This window comes from Seriola dumerili, unplaced genomic scaffold, assembly GCF_002260705.1.
Source record: "Seriola dumerili isolate Sdu_G_001 unplaced genomic scaffold, Sdu_1.0 BDQW01001299.1, whole genome shotgun sequence".
Classification (NCBI taxonomy): domain Eukaryota; kingdom Metazoa; phylum Chordata; class Actinopteri; order Carangiformes; family Carangidae; genus Seriola; species Seriola dumerili.
The window spans coordinates 2,632,445-2,658,626 of record NW_019175554.1 but is presented as its reverse complement, the minus strand read 5'-3'; the positions used below and the strand labels follow the sequence as shown (position 1 = coordinate 2,658,626).

At 38.0% G+C, this 26,182-nt stretch overlaps 1 protein-coding gene across 1 annotated transcript in view; it reads right to left on the bottom strand.

Moving 5' to 3' along the window:
- The window catches only part of mettl15 (methyltransferase like 15), a 47,535-nt gene that overhangs the window by 9,467 nt on the left and 11,886 nt on the right, over positions 1-26,182 (bottom strand). Inside the window, exons 3-4 of the mRNA XM_022767927.1 lie at positions 12,594-12,730; positions 758-949 (exon numbers count right to left, since the gene is read on the bottom strand). Of these exons, the coding sequence (XP_022623648.1) occupies positions 758-949; positions 12,594-12,730 (329 nt within the window). The remainder of the gene's footprint in view (positions 1-757; positions 950-12,593; positions 12,731-26,182) is intronic.

The window sequence follows — 26,182 nt, the reverse complement described above, 5'->3', positions numbered from 1 at the left end:
GAAGAACAACTGGAAAGTGGCATTATAATATAATTTTTTATGGTCATGCATTTACCTTGCCAAAACTCAAACATTATAGGACCAGTGTGTAGGATTTAGGGGATCTATTGGCAAGAATTAAATGTAATCATAATTATGTTTTCTTTAGTGTAAAATACTCCTGAAAGTGCAAGTTGTGTTTTTGTTAGCTTAGAATGAGCCCTAGAATGAGTCCCTCATATTTACATAGGGTGTGGGACCTCTTCTGTGAAATCCGCTGTGTTGCACTGCAGTGTTTCTACAGTAGCCCAGAATGGACAAATCAAACACTGGCTTTAGAGAGGGTCTTTTTAACGTTGGCTGGCAGCCACCGTAGATTCTTCTACGCTTGAAAAGGGAGGGGTGAGGGGAAGGGTATTCAGTTGGTTGCAACCTCCAACGTCACCCTTAGATGTCACTAAATCCTACACAGTGTTCCTTTAATCTAATCTCTCATTGGGATTTTAGTTTTTCCAAGTCAATAGCACCATTAGCATCAAAAAAGATGAGAAAATAATATAGGGCCATTTTGCCCCATGTTGTGGCTACTCTCTTTTTTTATTAGCTGCACTTTGACATTACTGCTCCAATAGGTACTGAAGAAATTTCAAGGCATCAGTGGCTCTGACAACCAAACACTTCCCAACATTATTTATTAGGATATTGAACTTTCCAGTTTTGTTAATCAGATTGAGATCCACCAGCTTTTCCAGACCTACCTATGTTCCTCATCTCTTACCTCTCTCCATCCATTCTCATGTCCAAGGGCCCATCTTTGCTGAGGGAGAAGCCTCTCTCCGCCTGATCCATCTGCATGGAGGAGCAGCCAGCATCCAACAGGACAGCATCAATGCTGCCTGGCTGAACGTTCATGTTAGACAGCAGGGTCTCAAGCTCGCTGAATCGGCCAAGCAATGGTTTCACACGACCACTAGAGAAAGGATTTGTGAAAGCAACAGCACAATTAGACATTAGACATTTGTATACCAGTGCATATGGCACAACTACTGTCAAAATACTGGCCTTTTATCAATGGAATTGGAAAAGAAATGCTTAATTATTTGGCTGACATGAAGTGTTTTCAAAAAATTTCATTGTCATTCAGCTCACTGACAACAAAACCGTCAGGAGGAGGGAAGAATAAGGGTTGAAACTGATAATAAAAAGAGAGTAAGGAAAAAATATATAACTGTGTGAGGGCCTTTATTATTGTTCTCTTAGTTAATCATTTGAACAAGTTATATTTTAATATAATGAACTGGTCGCTTGCTAACAGTAAAGCAATATTAAAGAAGACAAGGGAAGAAGGAAATTGCACATTAATGAAACAATAAACAGGAAAAACAGGCAACTGGTTGAATCAAAACATACAGATGAAAGGGTTAAATAATAAAGATTACAAATATTACAAATAAATACTTCATCAAAAGTACAGAAAACAGAGCTGAGATAAAGATTATGGTTTAAAGAGATTCAAGATGATAGTTGTCACAAAAAGGCATGTAAATCTTTACAATCTTGACACTGAAGCAAAAAAAATGCCTTTACAAATAGTTAAATTGTAGAGAGGAGGAAGTATTTCTAATATTGTACTGAATGGTGTTTCATGATTTACAAAAAAAGATCTCAAGACGATTCAAAGATAAAGGTTGAGTTCCTGTGTGTTGGCTCTGGTGACACAAGTCTTGCAGAATTACTCCTTGATAAAATAATACAGACGGGAGTTATGTAGTTGATAAAACAGAGTGGCTGTGATAAAGCCTCACAGCAGTTAGTCCAAGGAGAGGGTCTGAGGATATTATGCACTTAATTGTTGAGTTTTTACTGACTGATCCAATATGTCTTGTGATGGGAAGAGATAAAACTGGCAGACAACAGTAAATTGTCTGCCAGTTTGAATGATTTTATGTATTTAAAGAACCTGGCTGGGACATTTTCTAGCTAAAGATCTCTCTGTAAAGAAAATACATACATTCACTTTTTTGTTAGTCACATGATGTTCGTCTGAAGATAGTGCATAGTTAATAATGTTGAAGCAGACAAGTAGATTGCAGTGTCATCAGCATAAAGTAGACAAAAAATTGTTTACATACATTTAGCAAGTCATTAATGTAAAGGAAGAAGAATAGTGGACCAAGTATGCTACCCTGAAGTACACCAATATCTTTTTTTGTAAAGGTGAAGATGACACAGTAAAACGTTCCATACTATTTCATGAATTGTGATATACAACAGTGTATTGGACAAAATTGAAGGATTATTTTCCTAATCAGATAAACCATACAATTAAACTGGAAGCCATGGTTATTATTATATATTATGAAAACAATAACTAGAAAATGCAACTCACAATTTCCAAAATCCAGATTTTTTTTAATCTCTTGAATGTGCGCATCAGGATTTATTCAAGAAATGTCCAAATCAAGTAAATGGCCTTGCACCTTGTGTTTCTATATCTTTTTCCATTAATGTTTCTATTCATTGGAATAACTTTGTTATATTATTATTTTATGTCATTATTATTTATTCTTTTTCTTCTCTTTTTAGTACTTAATATTTTATCTAGTTATTAACTATGTTATAATCTATGTATTAACAATGTGTAACAATGATTTTGGTCATCATTGCTGTTCTGTGTGACATGTTCCAAACAAGTTTGAGAGAAAAAAAGGATATGTTGCTTCTCAAAACAGAAAATGAATGGGAGCTGGCAAACACATTCACACCTGTAAGCTGCTCGGTACAACCCACAGTCTGATTTACACTATAGCAGTTTGGGGGGTTAGGTGCTGTGCTCAAGGGCACCTTAGTCTGTGCTATGAGGCTAAGGTAATGAGGAAGCAGGAAGCAGTGCTCTTTCACGTTCTCTAATCTTTAGGTCACAGCTGCTACTGCATGGGAATGGTAAGTAAAGCCCCCTCTTCAATGCCTGGGAAATACTGACTGTTTTCCATATTTACAGCATCATACATACATTGTAGAGACACAACACCCACACTTGCCATAAGCAGAAATTTTCATGGGGAGACCATATATTGAGTTAGGTGGAAACCCACAATGGCTTGAGCAGCTTTTCAGTCACCCTTTTAAAACCAATCAGGTATTTCCTTGGAATCCAACTAAACGTCTTAGCTAGCCTATTGAGATCCTTCCTTGCCTCTGACAGAGCTGTGTGCTCAGTCACTTCTTCATGCACGAGTGGTGAGATCTGCCAGCCACATTCATGCATTTTTCATGTGACCTTTTAACATTGTGTGGACAAAGATGATGGTAGACGAAAGCAACAGGAGTAAGCATCTATACATTAGAAGCAAAAGGTCTTCAGCAGCCTTCTCTACTTAGTTGGTTCCCAGATATGAAACTATGTTTCTAGTGAAGTTATAAGTCTTCAAACAAAAATGGCAAAGAATGTCTGAATTTCATGTCTAAATGATTAACAATTTATACATTATGGACCCACTGCAACATCTAGGCAGCTCAAGTTGACTACGCCATCCTTACCCAGCACTCAGTACAATTCGTTATCAGTATAAGGTTAAGAGGCATTTTTAAGCCGTTTTAAAATGTTTTAAGGCCTCAATATGTGACCTACCAAAGAGATAACTCTTGCTCTATTTGTCATAAACTCTGAGGGAATTGTGAGTGTTGGCATGACTCTGGGAAAATTCAAGTATTTCCTTGAAGTCTTAGAAAATCGTACTTAAGCCTTGATGGCTCAAAACCGAAATACTGCTGCTATTGGTATCAAGTGTCCTTCATTTAATTCATTCACTTGTTTAATGGCATGCATTTTCAGTTTGTCTACTGTTGAACAAGCATTTTCCCTATGTCAAGCCAATAATTAATAATGACATATGTATAAACTTAGTTCAACTATGGTAACAGTCTTTATCAGATAAAGCAACGTCATTGCTATCAGCCTTTGTTAGACTGGCACCATCTTGAAAACGTCCACTTAAGGTGTACAGTCTGATGCATATAATTTGACATGTACTTCAGTGAAAGAGCGAACTGCATCTGTATTACAGCAAAATATACATTTTCAATCAATGGCGCAAACAGCTTCAGTAAACAACACTGCCTCAATTTCTTTTAACCCTAGCGTCAACATTAGTTAGCACTGGCTGGCTATGGTGATCTGATGGTCTTCTTCCTGTGAGAATGAAGACAGTCTCTGATCTTGAATGTATTCAATGCCCTTTCAAATACGTCATTAAATCTGATGTCTCACCCATTTTTGAAGCAACCTGTGCACATCGATTGAGTCACTTCTCTCAACACATGAACCTCCATCTGGAGTAGAAGACTTGTTGATTTTAAGCTAGAGCACAATAGCCACTTACTGCTCATCACACAAACTACCATTTATTATCTGTCCCTCATGTTATAGAAAAAAGGACACATTTCTCAGGGGCACTGATACACCCAGATATGAACTTTAGTGAGAACTAATGCGAACTAATGGGTGCAGACCAGAGCCCTGTAAAGTTATCTATTGTCATTAACTTACAAGTAGCTTTTATTGAATTGCTTCTCTATATTTTTATTTAAGTTTAGCTTATTTGTAGTGTAATGACCTGGCTGAAGCTGCCACAAGTAGGAGCTTCTAGTCCTTACATAACTAGATGACTTACATAAGTAGCAATGTGTTGGGGAATAGCTTTCCTAAACTGCTGTAACACAATCAACTTACAAAGACTTTAAAAATCATTAACTTTAGCATCTGAGCACCAATGGTGAAAATGAGAAGAGAAATCACAAACAAACTCCACATTTGTTTCTTTATCACTCTTTTCCCAGTGACTAAACTTCAGGCGCCAATTCGTATGCTTTTAACACAGTCGGTTCCACCATCTAATAATCCAAATCCTCCTCAGCACATACAGCTGAATGAGCCTCTTGGGCACTCCCAATGAGGATGCACTGAAGCAGGAGTACCCTGTCCTCGTCAGGCTAATATTTTGCAACGGCAATACGGTCAAAGAAAGTGAAAAAAGTATCAGGGTCTTACTCATTAAACTTCAGCACCAAACGTAAAATAGCCACAACATCAAACATCAACTGGTGCAGCAGAGCTAACAACTCTTTCTGCTGCTCAAAACCAGTTGTCAGCGAAAATGCTGGCTCCGGACCGGGTGCTGGCTCTGCCATGGCCGCACCAAGCTCGTTCTTTCTCTGCTTTCATAATGCCATAATGGTCAGCTATCTGCGCTAGCTGGCCCTTTATACAGCTATTCACAAATCCCATCAAAAGCACAACTAAAATCCCAGACAAGGAAGCCATCATTACCGAAACAGACAGTAAGGTGTTGTTCACCACCCGACATGCAGATGAGGCACAAGTTAGCCCTCACAGAGAATTTCACCCTAACTGGCTAACCAGAACTTACTAATTACTCACCCCCAGTCTTCATGTGGTCTTCATGTATTTACGCACTGAAAACCAATGGACTTGTGCATGAGTGAGGAATGTGAGTGCGGGTGTTGCAAGGTGCAGGACAAAACATAAGAAATAAAGTAAGGCAACATAACCAGACTCAAGAGGTGGTGTGCCTGTGGAGAGGGGCAGAGAGAGAGTGGTTAGTTTGCAGCCAAGACTTATGTGCCCTGGAACACACTGGGCCGCACAGGTGTTCCAGATACACCAATTAGCTACCTGCAGTCAGAGATGCAAGCTGTGTCCCAATTCAGGGGCCGGATCCTTTGGAGGCTGCATTTCGAAGACTGATTGCGTCACAGCAGCGCAAGAAGGCTGTCCCATTTTGAAAGCTCCTTCAAATGCAGCTGAGAAATGGGTTGGCCCTTCATGGCCCAACCTATCCCAAGATTCAATGCACGCTCGTAATGAAAATAATATGGCAGCAACAACAGACAACGCCAAGAGAGAGCCCAAGGATTACACTTTTGGGTTTCTGCTCAGTCGAACAGCTAACGGTGCAACTCAATTTTTTGTAAAAAAAAAAAAAAAAATTGCGTTGTCAAAGTTGCTAAGCAACAGGAGTGATGCTTTGTGACGCAACGGTAAGGGCAGGTACAGCTAGTGACGCAAAGTGGAAATCCTTTGTAGGCCAGACGGTCCCATCTTGATTCGGCCTTTGTGGTCTAGACCATCCTACAAAGGATGCGGCCCCTGAATTGGGAACAGATTAATATGGGAACCAAACCCCAAGAGGAACCCAGGGGTCATCACAGTAGTTACTGCACTGCCTGATCAAAGCATGCTTGTTATGTCATTAATATTCACGTTTTATTGAATCATCTAATCATCACCATTTTATTTCCATGTCACTGCTGTGTTAATAATAATAATAATAATAATAATAATAATCGTCATGATAATAATGACAGACTGTATTTGTCAGATGCCTTACCAGAAAATACTGGACCACAAATTCAAAAGGATTGCTGTGACATACATTCACCCAGATAAAATGAATGCAGTGTAATACAAAAGGTCTGCATTAAATCCTCCCTTCATAAGGATTATAATCAGTTTTTATTGACTCTGTTTGAGAGATGATTGAGAGATGATGTTGATTTATTTTAATAGTCATTTTTGAGGCTATAATTCGTGATGCTGTTGAACTGTACTGGGTTATAGTGAGAAGCACACCTAATATTTTGTCCATCCCATTTATATGAATTAAGATTGTTACAGTCCCAATGTAACAGATTATGCTGGAAAAAGTTGTAAAGAGCAGTGAATGAACGCAGTGGGTTGTTCCTTTTCAGCAATAATTTGCTTTATTTCACAGGTTCCTCAAAAGCATCACGTGCCTTCCATAAAATGGTTATTACAGCTTGGAAACACCAAGCTCCCTTTCTCTCACAGACAATTATCAATTTCAGACTCTGAACCATGTGATGTCTTTTACTCCTGGTTAGAGTCCATTGAAATTTGATAGTAAAGTATATAAAAATATCAAATAAACCTTCAAAAATACATACACATATTGCACTGTTTATCTCTCATTACAAGTTCACATTCTAAGACCTATGCTTGGCTCATTCTACAAACATTTCAATACTAAGTGTTCACTATTATGAGCAGACGTTCTGTACAAATATACATGTGTATAGGCACCCACCAGGGTGAGACACTGGGAGATATGAGCAGATGACTCCATATTCTAAACACAATTAACAGAATAGAAATATAACTGCTAAGTAAACACAACAGGCTTGTATGTTGACACTTTGAATCCCCTGTGCGGGATTAATGTAACTTGTAGAAATAAAACATTTCAACTCAATTAGCCATAACTAAAACACTTTAAACAAAGAAACCAGATTTACATATCTCACTGTAAAAACACTGAAAACATTAACCATAGTGTCAGTGGTCTCCTGACTAACGAGCCAACATGAGAAAAATCCAGTATAGACAGCCCTATTAAACAGCCAATCTACTGTGACATTTCCTCTTAACATCACTGAACAAACTGAAACCATGAAACCTCTTATACAGTTGAGAATATTACATTATTACTAACCTTCAGCAGTAATTTGCTTTATCAGCCAAAACAGCACCCGCACCCACCCACAGTCCCAAGTGGATTCACAGCTAATTACTGCCACTTGCTGACATAAGAAGGGCATAACATGAGATGAGATAAACAAGACGCTAGCTAACCTGAAAGCAAAAAAAAAAACAGCGCTCTAAAAAGGCGGCATTGCACCAACTGCTTTTTGGGTTTTTTTTTTTTAAACAAGTGACTATGTTGAAACGAAAAGATGTAATATGTGCCAGTAAGCTGATTCTGGGTTTTGTCCTCTAAAGTTAAAATCATATTTTAACCGCGCTGATCTCATACATGACTCTGGAATGCAATTGACAAAAAGCCGTCATAGCGACGGAGAACTGTCACCACCTACTGTACAGTACAGAAAGCTCTATCATGCTAATCGAAAACTTGTACTCAAATGCAGTTCCATTATATCTGAATATCTTACACAAATTCAAATTAAAATTCTTAAGGCTGTGTTTGCCCACACATAGGTGATGGACATACCTTCCACTACACACTGCGTCATCTTCTACAACATGTTTTTATAAGCCACTGAAGGATTTAAAAATATGCAAAACAGTTACATAACATTTCTAAATTATTAACTTCTTTATGTGGCTTAGACACAGAGTTGGAGATATAAATGCCTTATGTAAGGTCTTATATTATTAAAGAGGACAAGTTTCAGTGGTGTATGTGCTGAGGTCCAAATGTGGGCTCATAATTGCTTAAGAGATCCACGCTATTTATAGTTGTAGCACCCCACAACATTGACATCATGCAAATTTTTGTTATTCTGGCATCTCACTAGATCAACCCAACACTGAATATGATTTGTCCTAAACTCACACAGAGACAGTTTTGCAGATTGAATTACGGAATATGTGAAATGCCAGTGACAAAGATTACAAGTCAGAGCTGGTAATACTGGTGCAAGAAAATGGTCAAACCACTTATAACTTAAACATATTATTCTTTTAGTGAAGAAACCATGCGCCAGGTAAAACAAAAAGTTATGACTTGAAATAAAGTCCATCTGAGATTTGACTTTTGTCTGTCTATAACTGTAATAACTTTGGTGGTACCTTAACTTCTCATGTAGTACCATCACAAGGTCAAAACATTTATTAAATAAATAAATACATCTTTAATGCTTTGGTTTATAACCCAGTAACACCAAAAACCACATCATCCTCAGCTGTACTCTGTGTTTAGTGAATAGCCGTTCAGACAGAAACTGATGCACAAATTTGTCGCGTCTTTGAATCAAGTTGCAGGAAATTTGCGTGTAATTGTGTCTAGGCATTCCACTTTGTGTGTCGTTGTGCCGCCTCTAAATTCCCCTTGCATCCTGTCGTAACACACTGTAAGAGATCTTTTAAATCATCTTTTAAATCACGTTCAAGATATTTTCATGTTTGTTCTACAAATTAGCACATTTCAATAATCCATGAAGATAACAAAAAATTACAACACTTCTGTGATATTGTGCTAAATGTCTATATTTCCTTCATTTGTATATAGGTTTTCTTTTTCAATAGGCACTCTTATGCACTCTGACAATGACAAAAAAATGATCTATTGTTCTGCAGTACCCTGCAAAAGGCAGGATATCTAACAATGATTAAATTGTGGCTATTTAATGGTGCGCAAAATTTCCCAAAACAGTCTTTTTGAAACTACAGGCTCCTTTGAACCTGCCAAAGCACTTTACAGATTAAATTATAAGGCGTTATGAACACACTAATTTACAGTCTGGTTGTCCTCATAAAACAATTAAGACATTTTGACAAAAAATGCAAAGCACCAGCTCACTTACTGGAAATTCTTGGAGCTTTCAACCATAATCCAAAGATTGTTTTGTCAATATTTTCATATATTTTTGCACAAAACCTAATATTCATCTACACCTTAGTATTTCCTCACAAACCATTCCCTCACTAAATATGTCCTTGAATTCACTTGTTCTTGTCCATCTGGAATAAGAGTACACTCAGTGAGGACATCAAGAACCTTCACAGTAGCCTCAGTTTGAGTGCATGCTCATTCAACACGATGCTGCCTCTTCACATATCAGGCCTGAAATATTCCCATGTGTTGACCTGCTCAGTTCCTTTACCTGCGTCACTGAAGCCTAAGACAAGATGCTGATTGATTGCTTTCAGCAGGGGAGCAGTGATGAAAATATCTACAGTCCAGTGAAGAAAAAAAAGAAAAAAAGAAAGAGGCTACAAACACAGAACAAACACACACAGGCTCGTCTTTATAATGCATTTGGTTCAAAATTAAAATTTGCGCTACCTCAGTTGACCTAAGACAGGTTATAAAAAACTCCCTGTGACTTATTTATTTACTATTAAAGCTACAGGAAAATTGTGAATTCGTAACTAAATGGCTGCTTTCTCATTGGTGGCCTTGCCACCTAGAAAAGTCATCGATAACTGTTAAATGCTTCCCTGCTGTTTCTCCACCTGAATTTTATCTTCATTTCCTGGTTCAAAAGCTTGTTTCCGAACAGTTAGGAAATGTTGTGCCACAGATGAGGAACGTTTCTAAATATGGAAATCGACACTTCCCTGGTTGTTGTCTATGATGTGTGATTGATTGATTGATTGAGGTTATTAATCAGCTGGTTAGAACTGACGGACTGGTTGTCTTGTGTGTTGTACTGAACAATAGATGATTATTATATTATTATATTATGATTATTATAATGTGATTATTGCCTACTTATATTTTTCTAGCTGTAGTGTTATTGTTAAACAGCTTTTTGATATTGCTAAAATAATATCGTCTTCCTCTCACTGCCACACACATACAGAGAAAAACACAGACCTTGTTTGGCCCTTCATGGGGTAGTTGTGTTGATGCAAGTAACAGTGGACTCCTCTCGCACTTTTACTACTTGTATGTCATCGTCCAAGTTTTGCCCTTGCAACTTTAGCCACACAGATTTCTTTTCATGGGGTACCCTGTGGTCATACATGGCCTTTTTTAAACAGTCAAGTAAATAGACCATAGAAATGTATTTGAATAGGTTACCCAGGTGTATTACTTTCAGATACATTTTTTTTCTTTGTTGTTTTGTTTGTGTTGTGTCCACCCAAGGTTAGAAGCTCACTCTCTGTTCTTTGAAAAACACATTGTAAATAAACACCACAGTCAGTAACTACCAGCGTGGTGTTTTGGTGGCTTCTTGGGACTTGGGAAACATTGGGTTGTTCTCATGTTGTGCCTCGGTCACGCCTACACGGGACATAACAGCGGGTTTTAGGCTGCGTTCAAATCAACTTCAGTCCTGCATGACAACACGCAGGCCCCTCAATCATTTGAATAGACCCAGTCTGTTGACGCAGCAGGGGGTACCAACACAGAGCACTCTGGCCGAAACAATGCAGGGTCATCCTGAGAAAAAGTTGAACCATGGTTAACTTTATTTGGCAAGGCACTATGTGTCATATGTAGGCAGGAGCACATTCCTGGTGAATTACTTTGTAATATGAACATTATATTTCCAAAGTTTACCTCACTATTGTTGTCCATGAGTATTAGCCTTAGGATAGACAGACTACTATTAAAACACTCTTAAATGAGCCAAATGAAGACAGAGAACGTATGTGTAGAGGTAAATTATAACTTGACTTCATGTGCCAAAATTTTCAGACGCTACTATTCTGATGTGATTGCCAATGTTATTTAATTTGAAACCAATGCAGTCCATAATGCATACAAGCAGCTGATATGATATCTCATATTATATCAGTGTGTGTGACCCCCACATGCACACATGTAAATCCAATGTTTGCCTGACTTGGCTTTTCAATAACACTTGGTGCCTTTTCTGATTTATAACATTTATTGTGGGCACAACTGCTGCAGTGCTTCAAGCCTGGGGACGTCATAGCAACAACAAGAATGGTAAAAAAAAAAAAACAGAGAATAGCAAGGCTCAACATGCAGGAGACAAATCCCATTGAAGACATGAATACGTGAATATGATGTGAATATCATTCAGGGAACGTAGGGTTACTTTTATTAGCTAATGTTTTTAAATATAATGGACACTAAAAGCTAATTCAAATTGTATTGAGATATTGGAACTCAACAGTTTGCACTGAGGTTATAGTTTCCTCCAGACATGGGAGTACAGAGGAGAGAGAAAATCCTCTAACCCTGTTGTGTGGATGCACTGCGTAGGATGCCAGGGTCTTTTACTCAGGCTTCCAATAATATTGGTTAATTGCTAGATTTCTCTAGCTTCTCTCAACTTGCATCACGAGTAGGCGTGGAAGAGTTTACAGCTGGGGTATATTGCTGCTGACAGAATACAGTGTTCTCATTCTCTCTCTCTCTTAATTGTCATTCCCTGCTCACAGGCACATTTCTCTGGCAGATTCCCTTGAGAGAGGTTTCCCCAGAATCTACGTAAAAGGATTCCTTCCCACGCCATGGTCTTAGGAACATCTCATTTTCATCCTCCTGCGCCTTGCTCATGCACACACATACTCCCTCTCACCCTGGCATTGTGTCCTCGTGTCTCCCTGTTCTCTCACGCTCATGTTTTCTTTTTTTTTCTCTCTCTCTTTCTCTCCACTTTTTAACTTCTCTGGGCTTCTCTCTACTTCCCGCCCCCCCCTCACGTCTTATAGATCCTCCGTGGGAGGCAGCATCTCCCTCACACTGCAGGCGTGGGCCCTTACTCTGACAAATGACATGCCGAGCCCACCAGCTTTGCGTGGGGGGAGAAAAGCTTTAAGTTAAGAAGGAGGAATGGATTTGATTGGACGGCGAAACTCAGGGGCTGTATCTTGGCGAGCAGTATTTGATCGGGCTCAGGCAAGAAGTGAGAAACACAGGGAGAAGTGCAATACTATATCACACCTTCAGTATGTTTTAAGAAATAATGACCACAAACACAACACTGCTCAAAATGGTCAAGCTGTCAACTGTGACAATAAAAACTTATGGTTAAACATTAACCATGATATAGAATAAACATTTGTCTAGACGGATTGTAGCTTTAAATTGTGTTTTGGTTTAGATGATCTTTTTCAATAAATCACTTACGAGTGGTCCTTGGCTAACCGCTCGGCCAGAGAAATTGCTGTAGGATCTCGGTCTAAGGCCAGGACTGTAACTTCAGGAACCATATTCAGTATTGCCTTGGTATGACCACCACCTCCAAATGTCATGTCCAGGACCACCTACATGCGAGAAAGCAAGAAAACAACACGTTTGTCTCACAACAGAACTATACATGAATCATCATCATCATATCATCAGAATGTCTGTTCTTCATTTGACAAGTCTGACAAGTGTCATTTTAAAATCACATTTTTTTTCAATCTGAAAAAGCTGAAATTAATTTAAAACTGCGGATAGGCTAATACGTTTAAGGTAGACTTCGTCCTTATATACTGAACTGATAGAGAAGGTTGTCTTTGTACTTGAAGAATGGAAGTGTAATGCTCATAATTCAAGAATAAATGTTGTATGATTTCAGTTTTCCTCCCAATTTTCTTTACTTTTTCCTTCCAAGGTGCCTTGCCAATTGTTTCTAAGATAAAACTATGAAACATGAAATTCATATCTGGAGTGATAATAAAACAGATTTTTTAGCTCACAATACAATGTAAATTTTTAATCAACATATTATATTTATGGCTTCAAATCCTGCATGAAAGGCAAACATTAAGGTTAAAAATCTTCTACAAGTTCTTTTTATGTTGTCATTTTCTGCCCTTCGCATTTGAAAAGGCTGTGACAGATTGAACATTTATTGTGGGAACATTTCATATGGAAAAATCAACTAACACCAGGTGGCAGGGCATTTGTTTAATCATACCTTAAGTTACCTATGATGTCTTGCAAGTTCTGGCCAATGTCGACTATTTTCTTTGACTTATTTTGAAGTCCCACAGCAGTGTTCCTATATGCCAACTAAACCATCATTTATTCTCCCCTTCAGTAACCAAAACACCACAGAAATAAAGACTTGGGTCTCAAGTTTGACACAGCTTCAACCTTCTCCAAAATTAAACATTTTGTTATTTCAGGATTGATATTTCAAATCAATTGAAGCTGTTCTAGATAATATTTTTTATTTGAACAGTGAATCAAATGACTATGTGTAATGTGAAAGGTGCCACTTGTACCCACAGAGAACTGACACCCATGTCTGCAGTTCCTCTCAGCTCTACGGAGCATTTTAGCCTCTTCAGCTCATTGTTTTGGTTTTATGGCCAACGACTTTGCTGATCTTTGGTTGACTCCCACCATTTTCATAACTCTAATTTGATTATAATTCAATCTGGACTTAGGTATTAACTTCAACCTTTCCTACAAATGAAAACCTTCATCCTGATATTGCAACGTGTTGCTCTGATCAATTATGTCAAAGTGATAATTATATGATTGATCAATCGATCACCTGCTGAGCTTAATCTACAGATCCGGATGAGTCTCATCTCATGATCAATTTAATTGTGAATTCATGCTCTAAACAGTTAGCCACTCAATTTTAGTGGAGGTGCTCTTCATTTCAAGCGTGAAACCATTATAATATGCTGCCTGTAAACTATCATACGCTATCTGCCAACTCTTATGCTTTCGGAGGGACACACTCATTTTCACCTAAAAATGCCACAAACAAAAAAAAGTAGCAAGTCTTTGATAAAATATGCAGTGAATCAGAAAGTGTGTCCAAACCTTTGACTGGTGCTATGTGTGTATATGTATATATATATATGTATATATATATATACATACACACATTCATACATATATACTGTATATATACACACACACACATCATATATATGTACGTATAGCTAGCTAGGTATTCATGTACCTTACAAGGCCTTCCATTATACTGTCATACAGAAAGACAAGTATTGGACAAGCAGTGTATGAAAATGCGCCTAATCACCTTATTTTTTCATTATTAAAAAGTCCTGTCTTGTCTTGTAGTCTTCTAAAAATACAACTATAACACACACTGTGACACCGTGATAACAATGGTACTACTAACTGTGCCAATAACCCATCCTCTCAGTCTGAAAAATAAAAAATAAAATGTAAGGCGCCGTGGGAGAGCTGTTAAGTCAGAAAGATAAAAACAAATAATCTATGAATCTATGAATCTAATGAATTTCCATATGAAAAATAACAATGTTTCTGCACTGCTGGTCCTTTCATGTGGTTGTGGTTTTGATGGTGGATGTTTCTGCATTTGGCTAAAGTGACTTTGGACAAGCATTGTGAGCATCATATTTTTCAAAACGGAAATTTAAAATGTAATTATATAATTGGACAATATTTGCTTTCTACTTTGTGAAGAATTCCTTATTGAGAAAACTGTGAGCATTATGAGCCATTGATTGCTCCAGAAAACATTTTGTTAATATATCCTAAAACAAATGTAACAATGCCATTGGATATCTCCTTAAGTAACTTTGTTTAAAAATGTGTAAGTATCTACATCAGGATATTCTCATATGTGCATGTTAGTGTTACAGTGTGCAAGCACTTAGCTGTGAAACACAATTTATTAATCATATCATGAGGGGCAAGGAGTGGAAAACGTTTTATCAAGGAAATGTCAATGTTAGTCAGGTAGCTGTTAACTCAGCTGTATCCATGGCATAAGACTTGCAAAGCAGAAAACATCTCTTGTCCAGGCATTTTTCCTTATATATTTCTTGACTGCCACTGCTACAAAAAAAAAAATAAAAAAAAAAATCCCAGCCCTGCACTGACTGAACAGTCTGAGATTGTTTGAATAACTGGCTGGATCATGCTTTACTTTTTATTTTTTATATTTCTGCTCTGTGATTTATTATAATGTCAGCAAATGGTAGGGAACAGATGTAAAATGACACAAAAGGAAATGCCAGCTATTCCCCACAAAAACATTAAACCTGTCGATCGATAGTGACGTTGAAGGTGGGGTGTGTGCGTGCATGTGTGAGGGAAGAAGTGATCAATGGCGGTTCCCTCTCCTTTCCAGCGCACAGCAGCAGATGGGGAGGGGGTGTGGGCTAGTGGGATGAGTCACACGCATAATGAACTTGCCTGTTGTGCTATTCAATACAAAAAAGGAAAACGAAAACAGAAACACAAACAACAAAGTAGGCTGGCTTTTATCGAAACAGTCGACACAAGCAACCAGGAGACAAACTGGTCCTCTACTGGAGTGTGCGACACTTGTCACAACAATCTTTTGTCACATCTTGAGGAAGCTTTGGCTAAAAGAACAAAGGTAAAGCCTATTTATTGCTCTGGCGCAAATGACAGCACAGGCTGCAAGCAGATGCTCAATATTCTTAGAGGTGGTTGGTTAGAAATATAAATATTGTATATTTATTCACATTTGTATCACTGCTGCACTGAGCACAGTCACTATCCATCTGTATGACGTTTAAAACAAGTTCCACCCCCTTCACTCACTCACACACACATACACACACCAGATAAACTAAGCTAAAAATTAAGTGCATGCAACCCAAAATTGAGAATTGGTGTTTGTGTTTACAAGGTCATTTATAAGGTAAATTGAAAATCTAGTTCTCTCACCCTGAGGGAAAACAAGCTTCTTCAAAAGCTTTGAATGCTGCGGTGAAAATCTTTCCTCTTTTTCAAAAAGCCTGCTACTTCTGCCACCAGATGGACAAAACAACTTCTTGAAAAGATTTTGTGATAATGGGTTTGGCATTTGCGATGATGATTGACACCAAACTTGGGAGTGAGTCATTCACATTGATATTTCATACAGAGGGGTGTCAGCGAGGCTCTCACCTAGACCAGGCCTTCCCAGAGAAAGCAGCAGACTGGAATTAAGCCAGAACGCAACGTGGGTCATCTCAGTCTCTAAATGCAGAGATGATACTTAAAATAAAAAGTAATTACTGTAGTCTTATGTTTTGTACTCTGTTTAGAGCGTGTAATATCTGCCTTTCCCAGCAGAGGGAATAGGAGAGTTAGGAGTGGTCCAAGTGGTGCAGTCCAACAGTGAAGCTGCAAGGTGCTATAATGCAGGACACTTCAGCACTCACCCAACAGCATTCTTAATGAGAGCTTTTCTTCCTTAAAGGAAAAAGGTAAATACATTATAGAATCTCATTTGGTATGCTACATCAAAAACATGGGTAAGAGCATCTGTTTAGAAAGATTTCACAAACATGTATGATGTGGGACAAGCATAATTTTTGCATCAATGAGATTTTGCAAACATAATACAGCTCATATAACAGTAAATAATATCCTGGCCATATGGAAAAAGAGGCCTCATCTCAAGTCTTCTTATGGTTGAATTTATTAGGAAAAGGGGAACAGGAACCTGAGAGAAGTCTGAGTACTCACCTAAATCCTACTTGTGACTCCCCAGCCCAGGTCAGTTACAGTGGGGGATCTAAAATGTCATTGAGGGGAGTTTTTACAGATCTTGTTACACTAACACACAGACCATTAGGGAGACAGATACACAGGTACAGGATCGCTTTTCTTGTCGCGTCCGTTGCCATGGCAAGAGTGGAGGTAACCGGTTTGCATTTCTTTCTCTGTCACACAAAGTTCATGGCGAGATACAAGTGCGCACGAATTTGGCAGTTTAACAGCATGAGAGCCTGTTATGAACAGATGAAGGTGGAGGTTGTGATTATGGGAATGACATGTTTTATCGACTGCAGAGAGTAGTGAAGTGTGTACACACGTGGCCATCGCCTTTGTGGATTTGACTGTGGATATGAAATCTCACACTTAAAACTGCTGCTATGCTCAAATTATATTATTATTTCATGATTATCTTACAATACATGTACTTTTTCCCAACACGCTTATGCCTGAACCACCTTATTACACCTTTGGTCTGTTTCTCTACATCTTTACTTTAAAAAGGGTGTAAATGAGTTTCTCCTCTCTCTACTTTATTTAAACAAATGTAATAGGTGTGTGCATTGGTCCTGCAGATAGAAGGTGGAGGTGGGGGTGCACGAAACAGATGGCCAGTGAGAGCAGACAAACTCAAAAGGCATGAAAGCTTCCCGCAATTACTCTGTCAAGAGATTATGTTGATGGTGATCAGTGATGTCTGAGATGCACGCAGCCTAAATATAAAGTGAACTAAACACACTACCTGTGTGTCTGAGAGCAAGAGAGAGTGAGTGAATAAGTGAGTGAACAAGTGATACAGGAGCACAAAAATGTTGACAAAACTCTTTGCCAGAGGGCACCTTCCAAATGCCTCTATGTATGTTAAGCTAATCTCTCTTTTGTCAAAGGAATGCTGCAGAGTTACGACAAATACTTTCATTCCTCATCTATTCAGTGCTGTTTGCACTCTTTTGGCACGAGTTTAAATAAAGGCACTTGAGGAGGTATTTGGCCTAGGTAGGACAAGACACGTCTACACGCGTAACAACAGCATTCACTCATTTGCCTCCAAAAACACCCGTCTGAAGTATGTCTGATGTAGGTCATTTCTACTTCTCCTAGAAGATGAATGCGTACCAATGAGGAAAAGTTTTTTTCCTCAGACTTGCTTTTAGGATTTAGGGTTTAAAAACTGATACAATGAGACTAAAAACTCCAACCACAGAAAAGCATGTGGCTGTACGCATGCAATGTCCATTCGTCTGTCAGCCAGTCCCCTCTGTCCTCCTGTTGGTCTGTTGCTGATATTCATGCTCCCCAAGTGACAAATTCTAAATATGTCAATGTTATCTTGCTAATTGCAGGTGACATATCATTAAAAGTGTGCTGGTGCTAAGCAAAAAGAAAGGCAGGTGAAAAATCAAAAGAGCTGGTAGAAAATAAATATCAATTTCCTCAATTGTTTTGAAATATTTTGAGGTTAGGATTATTTTTTTACTCATTTGAATATACTCATGAGTCAGAGCTACACATATAAGGCTGTAATATATATATGATTTATCACACTTGTTGCATGTCCTCATGGCTCTTAAGAAACTATCTGCCGCTTTTAAAGGGGTTGAGGGGCAATGATCTGATTAAATGCCATTGAAGCCTGACTTAAGTCACCCTACAAGTTATGTAGTTATTGAACTTTTTGTGTCTTCTTTTTTTTTATCCTGGTTCAACTCCTTTTTAAGATGTTGCCTATTGCACGTTTAATGAGATTAGAGGAAAAAGATCATTGCTATGTTTATGTATGTTTTTTATCACTGTCAGTCATGCACTGTTACCTGCACTGCACTGAGTCACTCTGTTTGTTTTGCCAGAAACACACCTGGTAACATGTGCTCACAGGTATAACAAGGCTGACAAAGGTTAACGCTACTGGAGATCAAACAAAATCAAATTGGGGCATGATGCTACATACAGGGCTACTATATAATCTTACTGACCTGTTCACACATGTTTCTGAGAAGTTCCCCCTTAACTAGAATTGCAATTAATGATTCATTCAACAAGAAGATACAAGACCCAAAAGGATGTCTTAAAATTTCTTATTTTGTCCTGCCAATCCACAGTTAGAACTAATAATAATAATTATTAAAAGAAAAATCACATGAGACCGTCATAGCTTTCACCATTTCATTTTTGATTAATCAGCGCTAATCTCAATCTGATCAATCACAAAACACTGCTGTCATGATTTCGTAAAGGAAGCAACAGCAAGCTGCAACTGCAAGTCGAGCATCTTCCCCTGAGGAAAAAGTGACTTGGAAAGAAAGCAGCTGAAGAGTCAGAGACTAACAGAGAAGAGTAAATGTGTATCACTTACTGCACAGCCATATCCATTGGGACAGTGTATACAGTATGCTGCAAAAAACAGCATCACTGAGTAATGCCCAGTATTAAAGTTTTGATGTACATAACTTCTAAAAAAATAAAAAATAAAAAATCTTCAACTGTGAAATGCTGGAGTTTCCTCATTGGCTTTCTTTGTTGGTAAATTTGTTGTTGGAGTCACAGATACTGACTAGCCATTCTTGGGTATACTTTTTAGCCAGTGATTTGTCCTTTTATGTAGAGACATCCCTTTTTTGGATTGCTGCAACAGAACATAGGCTATTGGTCTACAGATGTGTGGAGTTCTCAGTGTAGCAATAACTATCTAAACAATTTCAGGAAGCCGGATAGTCTGTTTGTCATGGTGTGTCCTCACACCATATATAGCAAATTTCAGGCACAATCTGGGCTGTTATGAAACACACAGGCAAGGATAAGTGGATAAGTTCCTCCTGGTGTAACCCTTGCTTTAAAGTAATAAGATGTAACTTTTCCATATGAAAATGTCTAAAAATGACTAGATCCATGTTATATATTTTTTGAGTTGTATACTTACATTAACAGAAATGGTTCTAGCAATTCTGAAACCTAGAGAAATGCATGATTTTAATCATGGTAACGGTCCATTTCTTAATATCCGCTTCTGGTTGCCTGCCAGAGGCTCAAAACTTCTAATCCAGTTTTAAGCCACTTTTTTAAGATACACTTTTTACACCATGGTCGTTTTCAACTTTAACCAAATTAAGGATTTTAGTCATCGGACGTCTGGATCTTAAGTTATCAAAGAAAAAAGCCATGCAAATGTTAGACAGCTCAGCTCCCAGCCCCTACGAGACGTCCCATGTCCATAGAGTGTCGGTCAATCACTGATATTTAAAGTGAAACTGCTTTATTCGTTTACCAGTTTTAAAACCATGCTCCGTTTGTTATGGAGAAGAGGATCCTCTCCCGATCATAAGGTCCGAGGAAACAATTGAAACAAATGTAAGCAGCCTCAGTTCCCAGCCCTTTCCTGATGTTCCGTGTCCGCTGTACAGCACCGGTGAAACACTGACTTTTGATGTGAAACTGCAGACAGACAGAAATGATGGTGAAGATAAAAAAAGATCCCTTGCTACCTCACGATGTAACCAAACGCTGTGTTTTGTTATTGTTTTTACTGAGAGACCCCTAGCAGCATAACTTACATACTGGCATAGAATTTCAGGAAAGATTCATAAAGATTCAGCTTACTAACTGTATCTGTGCGGTAAGAAAATAAATCAATAGTGTAAAAAAGTGCATAAGTAAAATATAGTTTAGATCTACATAGACTGCACCAAGTACCTCTGGCATGAAATATGTCAACTGCTTTTTTACAGTTCCTGCATGGTTATAAGACAAAGCACACAATGCGATTGTAAACACCTGCATGTTGGATATCAAACAGGACAAAACACAATGTAAAGCATAACATACAATAACATTTCCTGCTATACAAAAATTACAGGGGCAGAGGTAAAGAATGGAGAGATCTCCTCCACTGAGTCTGTTATTTTCCACCAAAAGACATCTCTAGCAGTACAGGATAAAGGTTGTGTTAGGGTAGAGGAAAGTGTAGCTGGAGGTCTGATGAAGAAGTGAGAAAGAACACAGATCTGTGTAACTAGAAGTCCATGTTTGACAAAAATCCAAGACAGAAAGAACCGAGAAGTGCAGATACTTCAATAAGACACTTGTACCAACTCACTCCCTGTCAGAAAGCACTGCAATGCAAATTCACAGGCCACCCCACAGTTTAACATTAACAAACACAAACACATTGTCTCTTTATTTACTGTAATAATCATGAATGTTCTACCTGAGTATGATTGCATGTGCATGACATGATTATGCTGCATATTTGCTGGTCCATGGGAGGAGGAAAAATAACCAGGAGCTGAAACCGCCATAAACTGAATTTAAATTGACCAGCTGGCAGCAGTGGATGCTTGAACAAAAGGCAAGAAATGCCAAATCTACTCCTTTAAACATCTTGCAAATATGAAAACAAAATAGAAAAGATGTATTTTAATGGTATTCAAGCAAAGCTAGCTCTCACAGGGAGAAAGTGACATACTTGAGTAGTCGGGAAATCAAACCAATATTTATCATTGAGCCCTACATAACTTTGTTTTTTTTTTTTTTACAATTAGTGCTTCTATTTTTCCAGCAGCGGCAGGTTAACATCTGTCTGGAGGCTACAGGATGACAATCACTCTAGGGAAAAGTAAAAATGTAAATAATCTGAAATAATATTAACAATAGATCTTCCAGCTTTCACCTCAGGTGGATCATTTTTATCATTTTGTACATACTGTAAATGTGCAATGATCGCTGTCCAAGGTGCTGATCCTGGGAAAGCCAGGGATGTGGGAGCTGTCAGAGGAGACTCAACATTGTCCCTCAGGTTAGGTAAACTGGTGACAAATTTTTTTTTTTCCTGTAGGTGTGAATACATCATTTTGCGTAGCTCAAACAGGCGGGGCCCTGTGGGAATGAGCACCACAACAGCGCACAACATTGTAGTGGGGTGGCAGCAGAAATCTCAGAGACAAATAGCAGCAAAACATATGAACATCAAACTATGGCTCCAAACGACTAAAGGAAATATGTTTTGTCATGTTGTGGGCGAACTGAACCTTAAATGCTCATCCCTAAACAATACAACAACACAAATACAACTAATTTTACAAAACCTCTAATACCACTAATATTTTTTGCTGTGAATATATAGCAAACATACACTCAGTGGCAACTTTATTAGGTACACCTAACAATATAATGCAATTCGAATCTAATGCAATTCAACAATACTGTTTAATACTACATCATAGTGAGAGCAGTTTCTAATTTTATTGTCCTTGCCATTTATATCAGAAACATAAGATAGTCCAGTACAACACCACCACTGACATTAAGATCCAATGTTAAAACACAATTATTGGAATACACCAGACTCTACATGATGTATTTCCATGTGAGCCCAATTATATGAACGTCACATGCAGATGCAAACGTACTGGAGAAGTGTTGTCACCTTAAACAGGTTTTAACAGTTAGCCACATCTTAGAGCCTATGAGCCTACTGGTCATATAGTATATGGGTGACTTAATCATTTTTAAACGTTTTGACCTGACAAAGATCCAACGGGAATTGAACCATTTAAATACATTTGTCACGTGTAGTCAGTGGGTAGAAACAGCATTGCTACACCTGAACTACCTGATGGTGTTACTATGGTAGGGTGCTATGGCCAAAATTGTTATCACAACAAATATTTATTATCTTATCTATAATATTATATTATCAGTTGATTACAACAATTATTGTTCTCATTTTAATGTCCAGATGTGAAAACAAGTAAAATATTAGTGGTATAGTAGCGCAATCAGTCAAGAGATTTGAAACCTAAATACTGTATCACCTTATCACTAGTTCGGGTCACAGTTGTTGAAGTAGGATGCCAAGCTAGAAGACCTAATGACTCCTAATTTAATGGATGGTTGGGTGGTTATTTGTCTTACTAGAATGACTGCATTCAAAACTATTGCTTTTACTCACCCTGTAGCATGGAGGAGGACATGAAGATATACTATGCCCCTTGAGTTCTTCCTAGATGCTACCAGTGCCATTAAAAACAACAGTCCCTGCCGAGCACCCTCCTTTACATGATGTGTTGCTCAGTTTTGGATTGATCTTAAATGCTTCATGTACGGATGCTGATATATGAAGCTTCATGTAATACTGTAATGTAATCTCCCCTCACTCTACTCACCTCAAATCAAACACCATAACGTCCTCAACCCCCTCACATATCCTTCCTTCCTTTAAATACTCTTTTTTTTCTCACCACCACTTTCACATAATTCATACCAGCTCTGCCTTTGCTCTATGGTTACATTTGTTATGTTTTTCAATAAAAATCTGACTGCAAAGAGGAAAACCCCAGTCCCCATCCTCCTCTACATAAAGCTCATAAAGTCCATGTCAAGCATCCACCCACTCCAAGGAGTCCTGAGACTGGCTCTTACACCATGGTGGTGCTGAGGAGATCCCTGGAGTAACAGGGATAGCAGGCACTTGTATCTTCTCTGAAACTATAAGCCAATAACTCAATATTTACTGTACGTGGGCAATCCAAGACAACGATTAGTCTTTCTACCATATTTTATAGGCTGCTTGCATTCTGAAAAAGTAATCTAAAAGTAACTGAATTTAAAAAAAGAAGTTAATTTAGCTGCTCAGAGAACTGTTTTGATGAATTATTAGACTTCTTTTCTGTCAAAATTAAAACATAGCTCAAGTAGCAACTTTAAAGTCTATTCTGAAACATTACAAAATTTGTTCTTGTGTGTTTAAGTTGAAATTGGGGCCACTGCATAACCAAAACATCATGTATGCAGAGGATTATCATCTGCACTGCCAGGTAATTACATTATCGAGCATCCATCAGTGTACCAAAATGATGTTAATGGCATTTTTATTTACCTTGTGCATTCTAAACCTTTCCAAATAAAGTGATTTACAGGGGAAAGTAAAGCATTGTGGGGATCTGATTTGGAGGCAATGAGTGACAGCTGGGGAAGAACTGATTGGACACCGAAAGAAATGGAAAGGGAGGGACCTCTACTGTGTGCATGAGTCATCACTCTCCACCCCCACCCCCCCAGCCAAACTGTCTGTTTTTGTCTTGCAGGTTGGAGATTTACTGAGCTACATTTTCTCTGCTGGAAAGATTCATTTTTGCATAAAACTGAATGCAGACCGTAATAAGCAAATTATAGTGAGTAACATCATCAGTAAAATGTGCAGGATGAAGAATGAAGAATTACAACAAAAGGTCCGGGGACTGTTAAAAATGACTTTACAGTTAGTGCAAGATATTCTAAATATAATCGTATGTGTTTAACTATAACAATGTCTGTATTTAATGTTAATGTGTATTATAATAATCTTTTACATCAGGAGGGTGCTGAATCTGGCAAAACATAGTTACACTGGATACAATTTAGACATGTTATTATAGCGGCATGTCTGGCTTCAACTATTAACTAACTAAATTAATAATACTGATTTAATACTGAAAAATTTATGAAAAATGACAAATACCTAATCCATAAAACAGATAAATCTGAATACTCAGCATAGTTGCTCCACGATATGCATCCTTACATTGGCAAAGACTACAGCCTCACTTCTGTGCTCTGTAGCTGTGGAAGACAGCGGTTCATGATAATCAAATTAATGTTTCCCTCAGTCTAGCAGTTTAGATTGGGGTTGAAAAGAGGGTTGCTGTGTGTGAAATCCTCCTCATTACTTTGATTAGTTCAGTCAACTCACAATTGTCACAACTGAGCAGGTACATAAACATTCAAGGGCGAGATATTTCTGCAGTATTTGACATTTTGTGTAAGGAAAACTTAGCAATTATTATTTTACTCTGTTACTTAAAACCCAGAGAGAATATTTGGCTAAATTGTTGCTGCAACATTAAAGTCCGCACCCACTAAAAACTGTGTGTTTTGCTTATTGTTACTTCACTTGGATGTTTGACCTTCACTGTGCAGAATGACGTATGTGCAGAGCTTGACACTAGAAGGTTATTTTCACATTCATCTGTTGAAGCTCACCTTAAATCTGGGTTTAACATGTGCACATACAAGCACAATTTGGAACAACTGGTTTGGAAGCCAATCGTGGTTCAGTATTCAATTTAGAACAAGTGTGACGAGGAAACATGGATCCTCACAGACTGAGAATGAACTGTTCAGTGAAGTACACATCCTGTGTCCAGCAGGTAAATGTTTGAGATAAAAATTATTTACATAATTATAGATTCTAGACTTTTCAATGACTGAGAATGGGTAGATGTAATTTAAATTTTTACAAAAGTAATTAAACTTTTTTTGTGGATGAATCATATCAGATTATTAAAATTATTATTCCAATCATAGTATTTTACGTGTATTAAAACATGTCTGGAGGGGACTTTTACGAGTTTTTTTGCTGCATGATAAATAAAAGCACATTACAATGAATTTATCCAGAAAAGCGTAATAAGGCAAAATAAAGCATTGTGAAGTTTAGGCAATTATAACTACTAGAATAAAGTAAGATTACTTTCACAGTTAAAAGAAACCAACGAGTTTGGGTAGGAGAGAAGATGCAAACCCTGGTCTCAATTCCTGAGGGAATGCTATATATTGCCCTATAACTCCCTATAACATTTTGCTGCCCTGTACGTCACTTTACCTCTAGCTTTAGCACTGAATGTAAACATAGGCTGTTCAAAGCAGTGTGAACTTCCAATGCTGTCTTTTTTCTTAAGAGGTCTGTCTCGAATGAAAATGGAAACTCCTTTTTAGTTTGGTTGTCTGACCACATATGCTGTTATTTTCACAAGGTTACAAATCATAGTTTTTAAAATACAAAATATAGACTGCTAACTTCCAGTGGATAGGAAACAGCACAAACTGTGACAGAAATGCCAAAAGGCTATTTCTTTGTTTTAACAGGAAACAAGAAATAAGGTCAAATATGATGCGGTGGATCTATTCAAAATGATTACGTGCTTCATTGGTGCCTGCACTGAAAGATTTCTCTTAAGTGTGACATTACTGTCAATACAGTGCAACAAGGAAACAATGCAAACTATATAAAGCCCAAGAGAAAACAGACGTGAAACTGAAGAGAGGGGGTGGAATCATCTAACTATATTCACAAAATGTAAAGAAGCATCAGGAAAGATGGCTTTCTCTCCTGAAGGTGAATTTCATGGTACTAAAGGAAGACAAAAGAAGAACAGGGCCAAGTCCATTAGGGAGTGCAAAGAGGAGCCAACCTAAATGAAGGCCTCGTGGTGGGAGGCATGGTAATAGGGAAA